General features: G+C 38.3%; 1 protein-coding gene across 1 annotated transcript in view; it reads left to right on the forward strand.

Annotated features, from left to right (window-relative positions):
- RECK (reversion inducing cysteine rich protein with kazal motifs) overlaps window positions 1-17717 on the forward strand; it is a 74051-nt gene that overhangs the window by 7481 nt on the left and 48853 nt on the right. The window contains exons 2-6 of the mRNA XM_060101959.1: window positions 2773-2831; window positions 8094-8168; window positions 9086-9122; window positions 11901-11986; window positions 13548-13595. Of these exons, the coding sequence (XP_059957942.1) occupies window positions 2773-2831; window positions 8094-8168; window positions 9086-9122; window positions 11901-11986; window positions 13548-13595 (305 nt within the window). The remainder of the gene's footprint in view (window positions 1-2772; window positions 2832-8093; window positions 8169-9085; window positions 9123-11900; window positions 11987-13547; window positions 13596-17717) is intronic.

Here is a 17717-nt window from a genome sequence, read left to right on the forward strand (position 1 = left end):
TCAATGACCCAATTAATCCATTTTAAAAGCTCTAAAAAAGACAGAGACCTTTAATTGCCACACTAATTGCGTTTGAATCCTTTGCCCTCATTCTTTTTTTTTTTTTTTTTTTTTTTGTGTGTGTGTGTGGTACGCGGGCCTCTCACTGTTGTGGCCTCTCCCGTTGCGGAGCACAGGCTCCGGATGCGCAGGCTCAGCGGCCATGGCTCACGGGCCCAGCCGCTCCGCAGCATATGGGATCCTCCCGGACCGGGGCACGAACACGTATCCCCTGCATCGGCAGGCGGACTCTCAACCACTGCGCCACCAGGGAGGCCCTGCCCTCATTCTTAATGAAGGCATATGACTTGATGTCTATTTGTAGATATTTATTTCTTAAAAAATATGCAGTGTTTAAGATTCTAGTAAGTTTTTGTTGTTTCAAAGAAAGAAAAATGTGTACTAATATAACGAAGACTAAGGTTAAAAATGAAGTGTGGAAAATGTGATGGAGTGTAGGTCCCCTAGCCTGTTCTAGGAGGGTGGCAGTCCTCTCAAGGGAGGAAATGTACTATTACAGAGGAATGCTTGGTTGGGAGGGGGAAGGGCATTATTGCCAGAAGACTTCAGGCTGCTCTCTTTAATCCCATTTTGTCAGAAATTTCAGAAGGCTTTTGGAAAGACTAGAAGGAAATATGTCAAAATGTCAACACACATTCTGGCAGGACAGTGGGAATATTAGGTCATGTTTCTTCTTATTTTCCAAATTTTGGGGTTTCTTAATGAAATAATGAATTATTTTAAAATTTTAACTTTGGTGGTCACTCCACTATAAATTTGACCTTCACCATTAAATAGGAAAAAAACAGGCCTTTATATTTTTAATAAAACCTTTCATTGTTATTGGAGTTTTAATTATGACATGTTTTATGTTTCTGTTCTAAATAGACCTTTGCTCCAAGAAACTTTTTTCCAAAAATCCTTAGGCCCAAGTCAGACTCTTGTCTGCCTGACTGTTTACTTTTTGCTAAGCCTGTGCTTATTGGGACCATATGTTATCCTGAGCTATCTTTGCTCTTGATCAGCTGGATTTTCTGCCCTCGTGTGACCTTTGTGTTGGAGGATAGTAGAAAGTGGCAACAACTTAAGCACTTCAAAAGAGCACATCAGTATCACACAGGAGTCTCCCCCCCTTTTTTTCCTGCCTGTCCTCTCCATTCTAATGAGGCTGGGGACATAACAGAATCTTAGAAGAGGGGGTTGGCATGGTGTGGCATGGCAGAGGAGAAGGGGTGTTGTGAGAAAGTCTCATGAGTGATTGGGCCCTCCCTCCAGTTAGTAGCTTCTAAGAAAGCAACTACAGCCTATAAACAAGGAATTTTTTTAACTTCGGAAACTTAATGGAATTTCTATATGTTTTTCAGAATTTTAAAGTCAAATGTTTAGAACTTTAAGACAGCTTTTCCCACACAGTATTACAAAGCCAGCCCCACAATAGTCTTTTATGAAACTAAACTATAGTGATATAATATCACTATAATATCACTATATATCACAGTAATATCATATACCCTGTCACTGTTTTACGGATTAGCAGTGATCAGTTTTGAACTTAAAGAATTGTTGGTAAGAGCTAAAGAGGACCTTTTTTATTCATTCATTTCTCCCCAATACTAATCCTACCTTCAATCAAAAAAGCTCTGCTTTCACATATACTGAAATTATATAGATTTCATTTAAAGAGATTATGTTGCATATATATATATATAAAACCATTGTATTTGATCTAGCTGCCTGAAATATAATATTTTTATGTCCTTGTCTCTTTTGACTTAGCAGTCTAAACAGGCACTGATCAATGTAGTTGTATACTTTTTTTCCAGTCAACATCACTCTAGAATAGTAACATGCCCCTGCTGATTATCTCTATCACCAATTTATTAATTCTCTGGGCCCATAATGCTGCTTGGCAAATTTTTCCTTTTCTCTGGTATTTCTCAAATTGGCATTCTGAAATGTTATTACGTGGCATGAAAAAAAGCATTCTGTGCTCTGAGAAATCTGCCTACTTAGATCCCTTTTTAGGAGGTTAATGATGCATATTAACATATTAAAGCCTTCATAAAATCCTACAGAAAAGAATTCTCTTTAATTTTTTAATCCTTTGTTTCCCAATTTACTTGAACATGAAACATTTTCTCTTGAGGGATAGATATTAACAATTCATGAAACAGTGTTTCATAGAACAGAAGTTTGAGAAACATTTATAGTTGCCTCCTTTATTCTCTACCATGGCTGTTGAAGACCTACATCCTCACCTCGAGCCCAACACCATCTCAATCCTTTTTGTTTTCAGACCTAATCTCTACTTCACTGAGATAATGGAGGCTTACATGTAACATGTCCAAAACAAAATTCACTATCTTTTTATCATTTAACCTTACATTATAGGTATAATAATAGAATATAGCCCATAGGGTAATTGTGAGGGTTGAATGAGATAATACATAAAGCAAGCAGTAAAATTCTGGTATGTAGAAAGTACACAGTAACTAGTAGCTATTACTAAATAACAGTCTCCCCTATTAGGTTGTAAGCTTCTTGAAGGCAAAAACCATGTTCTCCAGCACCGTCCTTGACTTGAAATAGGTACTCAGCAAAGGTTTGTTGAGTTAAAATGGATAGTAATAGTAATAATTGTTGAATAAATGGTTTGTGTAACCATCTGGCTTAGCTTAGTCATCATGTTTGTTTAACAATAGGTAACATCAAGTGTTTATTTTTTCTCCCTAGGTGCACTGTGTTGTAATCATTCAAAGGATAACCAAATGTGCCGTGATGTATGTGAGCAGGTAAGCTTACATAATAATTGTAGAAGATATTATTTAGTATAATTGTTTTGGAGAAATCTGGGCAGCACTTAAAACAAGTGTTCAGAGTTCACATCACCAATAATGGAACAAATTAACGTGTGTCTGCTGACATGATGGAGCACAGTATCTTAAGTAGGATTCTTGCCCAAAATACATAACCTGAATCATGAGGAAACAATAGGGCAAACTCAGATTGAGGGATATTCCTCAAAACAACTGCCTGTACCCTTCAGAGGTATCAGTGTTATAAAAACAAAGGCTGGGCTTCCCTGGTGGCGCAGTGGTTGAGAGTCCGCCTGCCGAGGCAGGGGACGCAGGTTTGTGCCACGGTCCAGGAAGATCCCACATGCCGCGGAGCGGCTGGGCCCGTGAGCCATGGCCACTGAGCCTGCACATCCGGAGCCTGTACTCCACAATGGGAGAGGCCACAACAGTGAGAGGCCCGCGTACCACAAAAAAAAAAAACAAGAAACAAAGGCTAAGAAGCTTCTAGATTAAAGGAAACTAAAAAGACATGACAACTAAATGCTAGTGCATAATCCTGGATTGGGTCCTGGAATAAAAACAAAAAAAGATTGCTATAGAGGACATGATTGAGATAAATTGGTAAAATTTAAATATGTACTGTAGGGACTTCGCTGGTGGTACAGTGGTTAAGAATCCACCTGCCAATGCAGGGAACACGGGTTCAAGCCCTGGTCCAGGAAGATCCCACATGCCATGGAGCAGCTAAGCCCGTGCGCCACAACTACTGAGCCTGCGCTCTAGAGCCCGTGAGCCACAACTGCTGAGCCTGTGCACCACAACTACTGAAGCCTGCGCTCCTAGAGCTCGTGCTCCGCAACAAAGGGAAGCCACTGCAACAAGAAGCCCGCACACCGCAATGAAGAGTAACCCCTGCTCGCCACAACTAGAGAAAGCCCGCACGCAGCAATGAAGACCCAACACAGCCATAAATAAATACATACGTACATACATACATAATGTAATAATATTGTACCAGTGCTGTGATCTGAATTTGATGATTATATTGTGGTTAGCTAGGACGGTGTTCTTGTTCTTAAGAGATATGTGCTGGGATTTAGGAATGATCATGTCTGTAATGAATTCTAAATGTTTCATCAAAGTAATAGTAATAATGTGTATATGTAAAGAAAGTTAAAGCAAATGTTGCAAATGTTAGTAATGGGTGAATCTAGATGAAGACTGTTGGTGTTCATTGTACTATTTTGGAAACTTTTCTGTAGTTTTGAATTTTTCTGCTTGAGCCTTTTTAGGCAAGTTCCACTGAGACACTAGCTGTTTGTGTCTTACCTTTCTTTCATCATCTTGATTGTGTAGTTCTAGCCTTACCACTTGAGAATTAACGACCTCAGTCATCTTTTGAGGAGTTTTCAAGTAATAACCTGGATTTTGTTACTTCTTAAAAATGAGAGCACTACCTAACTGGGATTAAAACTTCTCTCAAACAGTATTATGAATTTAGAAAGATTTTGCAAGATACTCTAAGTATAAAACAAAACAGCTCATCTAAATAGCTGCTAGAGGGTCTTCCCTGGTGGCACAGTGGTTAAGAATCTGCCTGCCAATGCAGGGGACACGGGTTCGAGCCTTGGTCCAGGAAGATCCCACATGCCACGGAGCAACTAAGACCGTGCGCCACAACTACTGAGCCTATGCTCTAGAGCCGTGAGCCACAACTGCTGAGCCCACGTGCCACAACTACTGAAGCCCACGCGCCTAGAGCCCGTGCTCCGCAACAAGAAAAGCCACCACAATGAGAAGCTTGCGCACCGCACCGAAGAGTAGCCCCCGCTCGCCACAAGCAGAGAAAGCCCACGCGCAGCAATGGAGACCCAACACAGCCAAAACAAACAAATAAATAAATAAATGTATTTAAAATAATAAAAATAAATAGCTGCTAGAGAATTCATGTCAAAACACTATAGCAGATTAGGTTTTCTGCAAGTTTACTGCCAGAACAATAGCTTTTGAAAGCAAAAATGGCCTCTTGATGGTTTCACCATAAGGGAGCTTTTTTTTTTTTTTTTTTTTTTTTGCTGTACGCGGGCCTCTCACTGCTGTGGCCTCTCCCGTTGTGGAGCACAGGCTCCGGACACACAGGCTCCGCGGCCATGGCTCGCGGGCCCAGCCGCTCCGCGGCATGTGGGATCTTCCGGGATAGGGGCACGAACCCGTGTCCCCTGCATCGGCAGGCGGACTCTCAACCACTGCGCCACCAGGGAAGCCCCATAAGGGAGCTTTTAAAGTAGCTCTTCTACTTTTGGAAGCACTGCTTTCCTGACTTTTTGCTTTGTTTCCTCTTGTTTTTTCCACTAAGGTTCCATAGGGTAAATGATTTTTATGAGGCACCTGCAACAGGCAAGGTCTAATTTCTTAAAATATGAAGTGCTAGAAATTCTATAATTTAGCATATTAAGTGAATACTGTAGTCATCCTAATTAAAAAAAAACATTCTTCCCTGACCAAGTTCTTAACTAATTGAGAAATAAGGCAAAGGAGTAAGGCAGGTAAAACCCCAAATATTACTTTTATTACTAGTTACACAGATGCTGAATGTAGCATTTATCTCCAGGTACACACTAAACTACAGAATTAGACTTACTCCCAGAGGAGGAGAGGTAAGGGTTGGGTTATATATGTTCACTTTCCCCTGCCAAACTCGGCAGTCAGATGAGTCAGTCATCGCAATCACGGGAGAAGTGAGGGAGGCCAGGGTGCTAAAATTGGTAGAGTTCACTGAAAATGAAAGGAATTACCAGGAGTGAGGCATCATTATTTCTTCAACCAGTAGGAAATGAAGAAAGGGTGGTGTTCTGCTGATATTTAGGTTTTGAGTTGGAGTGAATACTAGTGCCCTTGATGGCTGTGGAAAGTTAGGAAAAAGATGGTGGGGGGATGAGTTGCTGAATTATCAGTGAAAACCACTGTGTGAAGACAGTTGGAGATTTGGAGTTAAAACTTTTAGAATTTGAATTTAGATAAGAAGTCAGGACTGATGTTTTATAATAGCACAATAAGGTGTCAGATGCCATATAATTCAAGAAGTTTGAGATCTGAGAAAAGTCCCTCAGTTTTAAAAAGAAGACTTTTAGAGGAGATATTCTAGAACAGGGACTTTTGTTTGCTTTGTTTGTGCTGAATCCCCCAGTGCTTAGAATAGTGCCTAACTCAAAACTCTGCTTCTTCCAATTCCACTACAAATGTGATGTGCTTCCTCCTTCCCTCCTTCTCTCCCTTCCTTCCTCCCTCCCTCCCTTCCTTTCTTCCTGACGTTTTTTTATTCTCTTGCCTTTCGTTGTTGTCTTTTCCCCTTTCTTTTTCTTTTCCTTCTTCTTTTTAATCTTTTTATGATGGTAATTTTCAAATATATACAAAAGTAAAGAGAAATACAGTAAACTCCCATATTCAGCTTTCTCATTGTTAAGTCAAGGCCAGTTGTGTTTCATTTACACTCCCATCTACTCCCCCCGCTCCGCGCGTATTATATTGAGGCAAATTTATATTGAAACAAATCCCAGTTGTCATATCATTTGCTCCATAAATTTTCAGTCTGTATCTATAAATTATAAGTATTCGCTTAAAAAATAACCATATTACCATTACCACTTCTTTAAAAATGTAATACTCAAATATCTAGTTATTTTCCAAATTTATTAACTGTTTAATAAGTTTCATTTCATAAGTTTGAATCAGGATCCAAGTGAGATATAAGCATTGCAATTGTTTTTTAAAGATCTTTTAATATGGGTTTCTCCTTGCAGTTTATTTAATGGATAAATCTGGTCATTTATCCTATGGAGTTTCCCACAGTCTGAATCATGCTGTTTGTAGCCCTATGGTATCATTTAATGTGTTCCTCTTTCCTCTGTATTTCTGTAATTGGTAGGTAGATTTAAGAGCAGAGCTTCCCAATAGAATTTTCTTCAGTGATCAAAGTATTTTATATCTGTATGATCCAGTAGGGAATCTGCTAGCTCTGTGTGCACAGTAAACACTTGAAATGTGCTTCAAGAGACTGAGGAACTGAATTTTAAATTTTATTTCATTTTCATTGATTTAAGTTTAAATTTAAATAGCCACACATGGCTGGCAGCTGCCTTATGGGGTAGAACCAGAGGCTTGATCAAATTCAGGTTAGGTTTTGTTTTTGTTTTGTTTGGCAAGTCTTACTCATAAATAGTATTGTGTCTGGTTGTCTCTTTGTAATGTTAGCAGCCATTGTTAATAATTGCCTCAGTGCATTAATTCACTAGGAGTTGCAAAATGGTGATATTCTAGCTCTCTTCATTTATTAATTATAGTTTGTGGTTTGGGAGAAAAATGGCTGTTAAAACTAACTGGAGGGCTTCCCTGGTGGCGCAGTGGTTGAGAGTCCGCCTGCCGATGCAGGGGACGCGGGTTAGTGCCCCGGTCCGGGAGGATCCCACATGCCGCAGAGCGTCTGGGCCCGTGGTCCATAGCCGCTGAGCCTGCGCGTCCGGAGCCTGTGCTCCGCAACAGGAGAGGCCACAACAGTGAGAGGCCCGCGTCACAAAAAAAGAAAAACTAACTGGAGATAAATCCTTTTTCATTGTCGTTAGCATTTATAGACTTTACAATCTTGACTATTTGCAGGTAATAATATATGTAATGATTTAAATTTACAGAAACATTAAATTACAATTGCATTAATTAAAGTTGTATTTGGAAGTGAGCCAACTAGCCTGATGAGTGAACTTGTCAACCCCTTAGCAGCTTTATTTAAAAGATGGCTTTTCCTCTATTTTATGGAATTCTGTGGAGAAGTTTTTGCTACAGTGCTGTTCACAAAGTTGTTCTTCACCAATATAAAGGGTATGGCATAGTCTATTTTTCATTGTGGTCAGTTGACTAAAAGCAGTTTGTAGGACAGTTTAGAATAAATTTATTGTTTTTTCTTCCTTTTCTGTTTTTTTTTTCTCCCCTATACCCTAGCAGGTTAACAGCCTGGTTTTCTCCATTTTTGATCATTAGACTTGCCGTGTTTAGATTTTGTTGATTATTTGCCAAGCTAACCAACCTTTCAAGAAATACTACCTCACCTTAATTTAGATCTTTCCAAAGGTTTTCCGTTTATAAAGGGAAATTGGAAAATATTCTAGACAATTCATAAATCTAGAGGATAATAAGTTTACCTCCTCTATTTTTTTGTTGAAGAAATGCCACAAAACTTTTCTTCTTTTTTTTTTTGTCAAATAGATATTCTCCTCAAAAAGTGAATCCCGACTAAAACATCTGTTGCAGCGAGCCCCAGATTATTGCCCTGAAACAATGGTAGGTCTTATTTAACTGAACTATGGAAGCTTTTGTCTAATGAAGCACTCTAATGAGTTACTTTAGATTTAGCAAATTTTTCAGTGTGATTGGGGTTTGTGGTCAAAGTAAAATGTTAGATTTAACTAGGTACTTTAAAAAGATCTTCACACAAATTGCTAGATAGAATATTGTTTTTTATCTTTCATTGTTTATTTTATACCTATGATGTAGGTATATGATATATTCCAGTCTTTAAATTTCATTATAATAGTTTATCTGGAATTGGGAATTTTACTTATTATCATATTTTGACAATTTTATGAAAACCATAATAACTAAGTCTTACATATATTTTGATTTTTAAAAAGTTGGATTTGGGGTAAGGGAAAATGTGTGACTTCTCATTACTTCTGTCTTCCCATTTTGTGGTATATTATAGATACATTGCATGCCTGTCTGAATCATGTAACTTAAAATGCCTCTAATGCGTGGGCCATCCTCAACGTTTGGGATACTCATGAGCCAGGCTAAGAAAGTCTGAGCTGGCATGAGGGAGCCTCCTTAGATAAGGTAGCTTGGGTTAAATGGGGGGGAAGTTTGATGATCAAACAGTTCTGACTGACATATTTTCCTTTAGTCACTCAACAGGTACTTTTATCTCTGTGCTTGGAAACAGTTATCCCAGTAAGCATCCTGAGTAACCATATTTGTCCTTAGTACTCTCAGATGGGAAGATGGGAAAACAGCAAGCAGCATTTTTACATCTCAGTTCTATTTTTTCTTCCCTGAATAGCTGGTTGATACTCATATAGTTCTAGATTATTGATTGTATAGACACAAACATAATCAAATTAGCTATACATAATTTCTGTAGAATTTTTCATATTTAGAAACTGGTTATCTACATAAAAGTCTTTTGGTGATTACAATTTTAGGTTGACATTTGGAGTTGTATGAATTCATCTTTGCCAGGTAAGCAATAGAACTGCAACATTTAGCACTTTATTTTTTAAAACTTATTTTGTGATTGTAAAATCTGTGTCATAGTCCTGTAACCTAATGTTTACCCTTGAATTTCTATCCTCTCCTTCCTGTAGGCACCCAAATTTTCAAATGTATAATTAATTCTCATTCACTCAGTCCTTAATGGTACTCTTGACTCCGCTTCTACCATTCTGTTGAAACTGGTCTTTGAAAGATCACCAGGATCTCTTGGTTCCTAGATCTTATGGCTTTTTCTCAGTACTTATTCTCTTTGACTTCCCTGTGACACTTGATATGATTGACCACTCCCTCCTTGTGACTTCACCTTGGCCTTGTGACTTTGCCCTCTCTTATCCCCACCTCCCCCACACACCGTCCCCCCCATAACTGCCACAGTTATTTCTGTGTGTGGTCCTCTTCCCCTCTCTCCACATTCACCCTGGTAACCACATTCCTTCCCAGAACTGTTATCTAATCAGCTCTGGGAAGATAACTTTCAAGTCCAAGTCATTGTTCATGACCTCTAGACGTCTTTACCTGGATCTATGCATCCAGGTGGCATCTGAAGTGCCAATTCAAAACGAAACTCATAACTGCTTTCTCTTGTGCGTGACACTCTAGACTGGAAGCCCTCAAGTCATTATCTCTGATAGCTTTTTCTTTTTAGCTCATTGACTCTCTTCTTGTAAAATCTGGCGTCTATCCTCACTATTCCTAGTTCAAGCCTTTATGATTACACCTTTGGGGTAGATTATTGCAATAACCTTGTAACTGGTGTTTCAGTATACCATAGCTGTCCTCCCCACCCCTTTCAAAAAAAATCCCTCCGGGGATATCCACTTCCATCGGAATAAAGGCCAAACTCCCTAGCCTGGCATTCATGGTCTCCTAGGATTAAAGCTCATTTTCCAGTCCTGGTTAAAGCCAGTGCCTTGAAAAAAAGGGAGTATATCTTATGTTTCTCTGAATTCTGAAGGCTCTCACACTGTTTGAAGTTTTCATTTCAAACAAATTGGACTATTTGCTTCCTAGAATTGCCCACATCCTTGCTTGTTCTCCCAGTTCTCCCTCTCCCTAGTGTCTGCAATTATATATATGTGTGTATTGTTCCTACCAAATTGTAATCTCCATAAAGGGATAAATCATATATTTATCTATCTAATAGCCCACAAAATACCTAATAGAGTGCCTTGTACATAATAGGGGTTCAGTGAATGTAAATGCTTGTTGAATAATTTAATATTTTCTAAGAGGCACTGGATATGTGAAAACAGCAGTAAAATGCATTATGGTATAAAAGTTCACAGAGTTTATGACCTACATTGATTCCATTCAAAGTTCTTTCTAGAATATGAGTGATTCTGAATAGCAAGCAACAAAGATTGAGAGGAAACTAACTATCCTAGGCAATGGGACTAGATGGGAGTCTGTTGCCCCTTATATCATTAAAACATGTAGGGTGGGCCTCCCTGGTGGCGCAGTGGTTGAGAGTCCGCCTGCCGATGCAGGGGATACGGGTTCGTGCCCCGGTCTGGGAGGATCCCATATGCCGCGGAGCGGCTGGGCCCGTGAGCCATGGCCGCTGGGCCTGCGCGTCCGGAGCCTGTGCTCCGCAACGGGAGAGGCCACAACAGTGAGAGGCCCGCATACCGCAAAAAAAGAAAAAAAAAAAAAAAAAAAAAACATGTAGGGTTATAGAAGCTTATGATATGCAGGATTTTTAGCCAGTTTTAACCATTGGGATGGTTTATGATTATATTTTGAGAGCTTTGTCTGTCCATGGGCCATTTGTTTGCTTTTGTTTGGTTTGTTTTTTAGCAGAATACTTCTATTTATTATATTAGGTCTTAGTTTCGTGTAGAGAACTATGTTACATATTGCCTTGAATCCCTGACATTTTTTAAAAATGGAAATAATAATCTAATGTACATGTGGATTTGCAGATCTATGTATTATATGGAAGCAGCATAAAGCATTTCTTAGAGATAAGAAGGAATTTGCAGCATTCCTCAAAGTGAATCTTTTCTTTTTTCATAATTATTACTTATATCTCCTAATTTTATCCTAGGAGTTATTCATTGACATTTATTATTGCAAAAAGGGATCTGAAAATTGCATTAGAACACTTTGTAATTTTATCACCTTTTGGTATCACTGTAATTTGGTTGGAGAAATAGAGCTATGCATAAATTGAACCAGAATAGTCATTTTGCCCCACAATAAAGTGTACCCATCAAAGTCAGTCATGGCTCACAGGAGATGTTCCTGTCTGTTTACTATCAGTTTTTAAACAGCATCGTGTGTTTTATGCTATTCTAGGTATTTAATATTTTGAATGTTGGAATACAATAATACTCATGCCCTTTTTTATTTGTTGGCTTACTAAGTTAAATTGGAATCCTTTCCTCTTCTGGTTCATAGTCCAAAGGTGAAGAAAGCCTCTCATTGCTTTCCTTAGCCTGTATGTCCTCTAGAGATTCTGTTTACCTAAGAGTGAGAATGAGCTAAAGAGAGTTTAGGGTGGGCAGGGAGAAGAGGGAAATAAACAAAGGACCTGGTAATTATGCTGTGAGGGACCCTGAGAAGACTGATAGCATTGAGAGTAAGGGTGGGAGGAGGGGCTTCATACTTTGAGACCCTGCTATCTAAGCTAGCTTTCTTATGGACACCTGCTTTGACTTGTAGTGGTATCCATGAACCAGTTTGGCACTCTGTTTGTGTTTGTCACTACTTATGACCAAAACATTTGAACATTTTGTTTTTAAGGTGTGTTTAAGAAGTCTGATGGCTGGGTTGGCTTAGGCTGCTGTGAACTGGCTATTACCTTGGAGTGTCGACAGGCATGCAAGCAGGTAACACTTGGCAATCAGGCTCTTAAGCAGCGTGGAGTAGAGTTTCAGTTTTGGCTGTGTCTTGGACCTAACCTACCTCATATCTTTGGAGAGGTGACCCATAAAAGCTGCAAATTTAGCATTTCTTACATGGGCCATTTCCTTTTAGACATGCTGCTTTTTCAGTTATGGCTGCTGCATGTAAGACCCTCAGCCTTCTCTTATTCTTTCTTAACTTCTCTCTTCCACACAAAGAAAGAATATTATAGGAATCAAGGCCTTTTGTATTCTGCCTATGGTCATGCTTAGTCTATGCTGAATGACTCCAAATGGTCGTGTAAATTTCAGGCATGCTTGGATGAGAGCAGTTGACACAGTTGGCTTATTTTGCTTTCATCTTCCCTCTGTCTTTCATCGTAGGTTTACCCTGAGTATGTTCTTTTATACCTTCTCTGCTCCTAAGGTGAGCATGACTCCTACAGTGAATTATGACTTCTCTTTGATTTGATATATCTCAGGTCCAATTCAGGTTAGACCCCTGAACTCTTCCTCACTGTGTATATTTTCATAGCGGTTCCTCAGAGTGCTGTGGAAAAACTGGTCTCCTGGCTCCTCATACTCCAAATGGTGGGAGTATGGAAAACTGGGAAATTTAAGTGTCCCTAAAACTAAACTGGAAAGCCTTCTCTTATTTTCTCCTTCTAGTGACTGGTCTCTAGACAGGAGTATATGAGCCATGGTCGCTTTCATACAGACCACTGAGCCACACTCTTTGGGCAGCACATAGCCTAGCTATCTGCTGTTCTCCTCCAGGCATTGAGATGAAACTGAGTTGTAGAGCGTTTGATCTATAGTACATCTAGTGGGCCACAGAATAGTTGCCAGTCCATTCTGCTTCTTGCTTTCCTTGTCCTCATCAGCTGGTCTATTCAGAATTGCATGAGCCTAGGTGATAGAACAGGAAGAAATAGAACAAGGAACCAGAGTCCATGGCTCTGGAACTACATCTCTAAATGAGGATTATCATCATGTGGAAGAACAGCCACCCCTCAGCAGATTTGTTTTGGCTTGTTTTTTATAGAAAGTGTATACTTAAATGTAGTAAATAACTTTCTGTTTTTCTGTGTGTCAGTTTCCTCATCTGTAGAAGGAATAATATCTTCTACATAAACTTGTTAAGAAAATTACATAAAAATAACTTATTAATTGCCTGGCATTGCCTTTCCCTCTTTAGTTGTCTCCTCTGTTATATATGGATCTTGGCTCATATGGGAACTTAAAACATGAAGAGTTAGAAAAAGTAAACTATAAATGCCCCAGCAAAGCTTCACAAGAAAATTCACTGCAGCAGAGCTTCAGAGCTTCACAAGAAAATGTGCTACAGAATGGAATTCAGCTTTAAAAAAAAAGTCCTCTGATTTACATTTCCTTCAAAGTTATCTAGTTTCTGAAATAACAAAAGGACTGTGTCATTATGTGAGATTAAAGCCATAAAAGTTAGAGTGAAATTCTAGCATATCTGGAGCTAATGTTTGTTTAATGTGGATTAAATAAATTAATGCAGAAATTTGTTATTTTTTAGGCATCTTCAAAAAATGATATTTCCAGAGTTTGCAGAAAAGAATATGAGGTATGCATTTTATTTAACAAATTTGGATAGACTAATTAGATATTATCAGAATTGATAAAATCACTCAAATTTTAAAAATGAATTCATTGTTAAATAAATTGCCTTTTACTTTACAGAAAATATGGCATTGAGAAAAATGTCCTTTACCTTTTTTAGAAATGTTATAATTTTAATTAACTTGTTGAAATTAAACGTTAATTTGAAAGACATGCCTAAATCACATATACAGAGGATTTAACCTATAATGTTTTCATAATAAAGCAACTGGTTGTATCCAAGGTTGTAAAATAGTTTTTCTTAGGTTCCATATCCTCTTTTGCCCCTCTTCCTATACCTTGATCCATCCAGGTATCCACCTTTATATCAACTACCTCTAATTGGAAGAAACAAAATCACATTGCTAGTGTGAGTAGCTTCAGACTTTCCTAGCATCTTACATTTGGCGGGGAAAGGTACATACCAAATTACAAAGGCTGTATTAAATCTGAAGGACTCTTGTCTCCCAATGGTGGTGTTTCAAGCACTGTGGTATCTAGATTGGGCGTGGGGGGGTACAGGGGGACACAGGTTGAGGAGGGGCAGAGGTAGAGGAGGTATTTCACACCAGGCAAATATGTACAAAAAATTGTCCCTAATGTGATAAAGCTCCTCACTGGGACTACTTTGTTCAGTTCCTAGAACTTCATTGTTAAGTATGACAATATTATTATTTTTTATAGTGTAAGACCGTGTAATTAAGCATACTTAAGCACATATGCCTCATTCATCATTTGTATGTATAAACATTGAGATTCCTATTGCTTTTAATAGTCTGTATTCTCTTGGAGAAGAAAGGTAGAACAACTCTCTTAACTGCTTCTGGATTATAGTTCTGATTTTTTTTTTCTTTTCTCAAAGCCTGTAATTATATCTCTCGATTAATATTTTGGAATTGGAAAAATCTTATTTATCTTTTGTTCCTTTGTACTATTGCTAAGTTATATCTGTTTCTCTGAAGACAAATTTCCAAATTAACTGCAACTCTTCTCTGTTCTTATTGAAAAGAGCCTTTCTACAAAGAAGTAAAAGATCTTTCTTTTTTTTCTTATCTCTCTACCTTTGAAATAACTAGTTTTAGTTTCCCTTAAACAAAGTGGCTAACTGTGATAATTCCTTCTTTTCTCCCACATGATGTCTGACACTGTCCATCTCCTGTAGCCTGTCCTCCATTATTTTAGTGTGCTTCCTTCTCTTGTCTGGATTTCTGCATTGCCCTAGGAAGTCTGCCAGTATGTGTTGATGAAGGACGGGACAGGAAAGGTAAGAGAGATAAACACTGTCCTATGAGAGAAATACTAAGAGTAGTTTACCTTTTCCAGTCTATCCTCCCCTATTTGGCCTAGAATTAAGCAACTATCTTCCAAAAATATACATGCCAAGAAGGTTCTTTCGCATATATATAAACGTAAAAAAAAATAAATGTAATATATATATGTAAAGTATACATGTGTTTTTTATATATATGTGTGTTTTCTATATATATAAAACTGACTGTACAAATTATTCAAGATAACTCAAGATTCAATTTGATTTTTTATGTTATTTAGAAATAAAAAGAGAGACAAGAGCACTTTAACACAGAAAGAAGTTTCTGCATTATAAGCCCCAAATAACAGTCACTCTCACTGAATTGTTAAAGTCTAGTCTAGACATAATGGCTATTTGTTATAAAGTGAATTGCGTAACATTGGTGTAGTGCAACCTATTTTAACTGGATTAGTTGCTTATCAACATTAGAATAATTTATAAAACTAGGTTTTTGGTACCTTTTCCTTAACACTGGAGTGGTCCCTGGAAGTGAACTTCCAGATGTGTAAGCTATTCCTTTAGGCTTACAACTTTAGGGGTTAATAACATTTACCCTGAAGGATGGTGTTGTGTAGTTTGACTAGAGATTCAGAGAACGAGCGGTTATATTTGAAGGAGCTAATGTTTATCTTTACTGATAAGCTGCTGCAGAATCCCCTTTGAGGGGATTTCCTGAGAAATTTACTTACATGAATAAAGTTTAAAATTTTTATGCCATTTAAGATTGTTTTGTTCCAACCAAGCTAAGATAAACTAGTGAAATGTAAAGCATTTTATGTCTGATTTTATAGTATCTGGTTTCTTTTTTATGCAAATAAACAAATATTTATTGAATAGTGAGAGGCAGTTTTATTATATTAGAAAGAAAACAAACTTTCGGGAATTCCCTGGCGGTCCAGTGGTTAGGACTCCATGCTTCCACTGCAGGGGGCATGGGTTCGTTTCCTGGTCGGGGAGCTAAGATCCCTCATAGCTGCGCAGCGTGACCAAAAATATATAAATAAAATAAAATTATCTTAAAAAAAGAAAGAAAACAAACTTTGGAGTCAGACCTAGGTTAGAATTATGGTTAAGCTACATATAGCTCAACTTCAAATACTAAAGAATTATACCTGAGTCAAGATATTTAAAATATGTACTGAACGTGCAAGAACTCAAGGAAATTGGAAAGCAGACTGAGCATGTTGGGAGTTAACAGGGAAAACTTTGCAAAAGAGAGGCCTGAAAGGATTGGTATAATTTGGGTTAGAAGACTGGATCAACAGCATGTTAGCAAAAATGCACATGACTGAGGTGGGAGGTAAAAAAGAAGATAGGCCTATTTTGGGCTGAGAATCTGCTTGGATAGGCAAAGTGGGACCAGATCCTGGAAAAATGATATTTTGGGGCTCAGCCCATTATTAAGTAGAGGGAGATGATAAAGATTCTGTGATAGGAGACCAACAAAACAAATAAAAGTCCAGTATTTTAGAAAGCTTCAAGTCTTAGATATGTGCAGGCTAAGTTTTAGATCCCCCAAATTCCTCTAACTTAGCTAAAAACAAATAAGGCCCACAACTAGGATGATAGCAATAGAATCGAGTATTTGGGAATAAATCAGAGATTTGAAGGTAGAGTCCATCATTCAGGATTTGTTATAAAGGATTGAATATAGGAGATGATGTTCAGGGAAATATAAAAAACAATTAGTGAATCGGAAGATAGGACTAAAGAAGTTATATGGAAAAGCAGCACAGGATAGACTGAAAGAGAGTTTAAGGGACATGGAGGATAGAGGAAGTATTCTAATTGGAATACTCAAAGAAGAAGAAGGAATATGGGACAGAGGCAGTGTTTAAAGAAGCCCAAGAAATCCCCAGCAGGATTTTTTTTTTTAAATCCATACGTTACAGACATACGTCATAGCCACAGGTCTTAAAAGCAGTCAGGAAAAAAAGACATTGTCTTCAAAGGAGGTCAACAGCTGATTTTTCAGTAGCAATAGAGGAAGCCAGGAACAGTGGAATGATACCTAAACTGTTCTGAGAGAAAATAACTATCATATCCAGCGAAAATATTTTTCAAGAAAGAGGGCAAAATTAAGGTATTTCCAGACGACAAAAACAGAGAATTGCCAGTACTGGACCCTTGCTAGAAATCCTTCTTTAAAGGAAGTTCTAAAATATCTATAATTATTTGAGATGCAAAGGAAAATGAGAACAATAAAAATACAAAGTGACTAAGTTAAAACACACACAGGTTGTATAAAACAGTAATAATTTATTATTGAGTTTAAAAAAAGAGAGAAAGGGCCTCCCTGGTGGCGCAGTGGTTAAGAGTCCGCCTGCCGATGCAGGGGATACGGGTTCGTGCCCCGGTCTGGGAGGATCCCATATGCCGCGGAGCGGCTGGGCCCGTGAGCCATGGCCGCTGGGCCTGCGCGTCCGGAGCCTGTGCTCCGCAACGGGAGAGGCCACAACAGTGAGAGGCCCACATACCGCAAAAAGAAAAAAAAAAAAAAAAAAAGAGAAAATACACAGCAAAGATAGCATATACATTGGGAAGGGATTTTAAAGAAATTGAAGTATATTGTTAGGTCTTTTTAAGTGTAAAAACCCATATCTCAGAGGTAGTTAGGAATACCAGACTAAAGATGAGAGATCATGCCCAAAGACAACCATGAAGTAACCCTTGAACATTGAGAGTGAAAGAAAGCTCTATGAAAGAAAAAATATAGAAAAAAATAGAAAGCTGATTTTGAAAATCGTTTTTAGGGAACGGAAAGAGAAGGAGCCA

The sequence above is a fragment of the Mesoplodon densirostris genome, chromosome 6, assembly GCF_025265405.1.
Source record: "Mesoplodon densirostris isolate mMesDen1 chromosome 6, mMesDen1 primary haplotype, whole genome shotgun sequence".
NCBI classification, from domain to species: domain Eukaryota; kingdom Metazoa; phylum Chordata; class Mammalia; order Artiodactyla; family Ziphiidae; genus Mesoplodon; species Mesoplodon densirostris.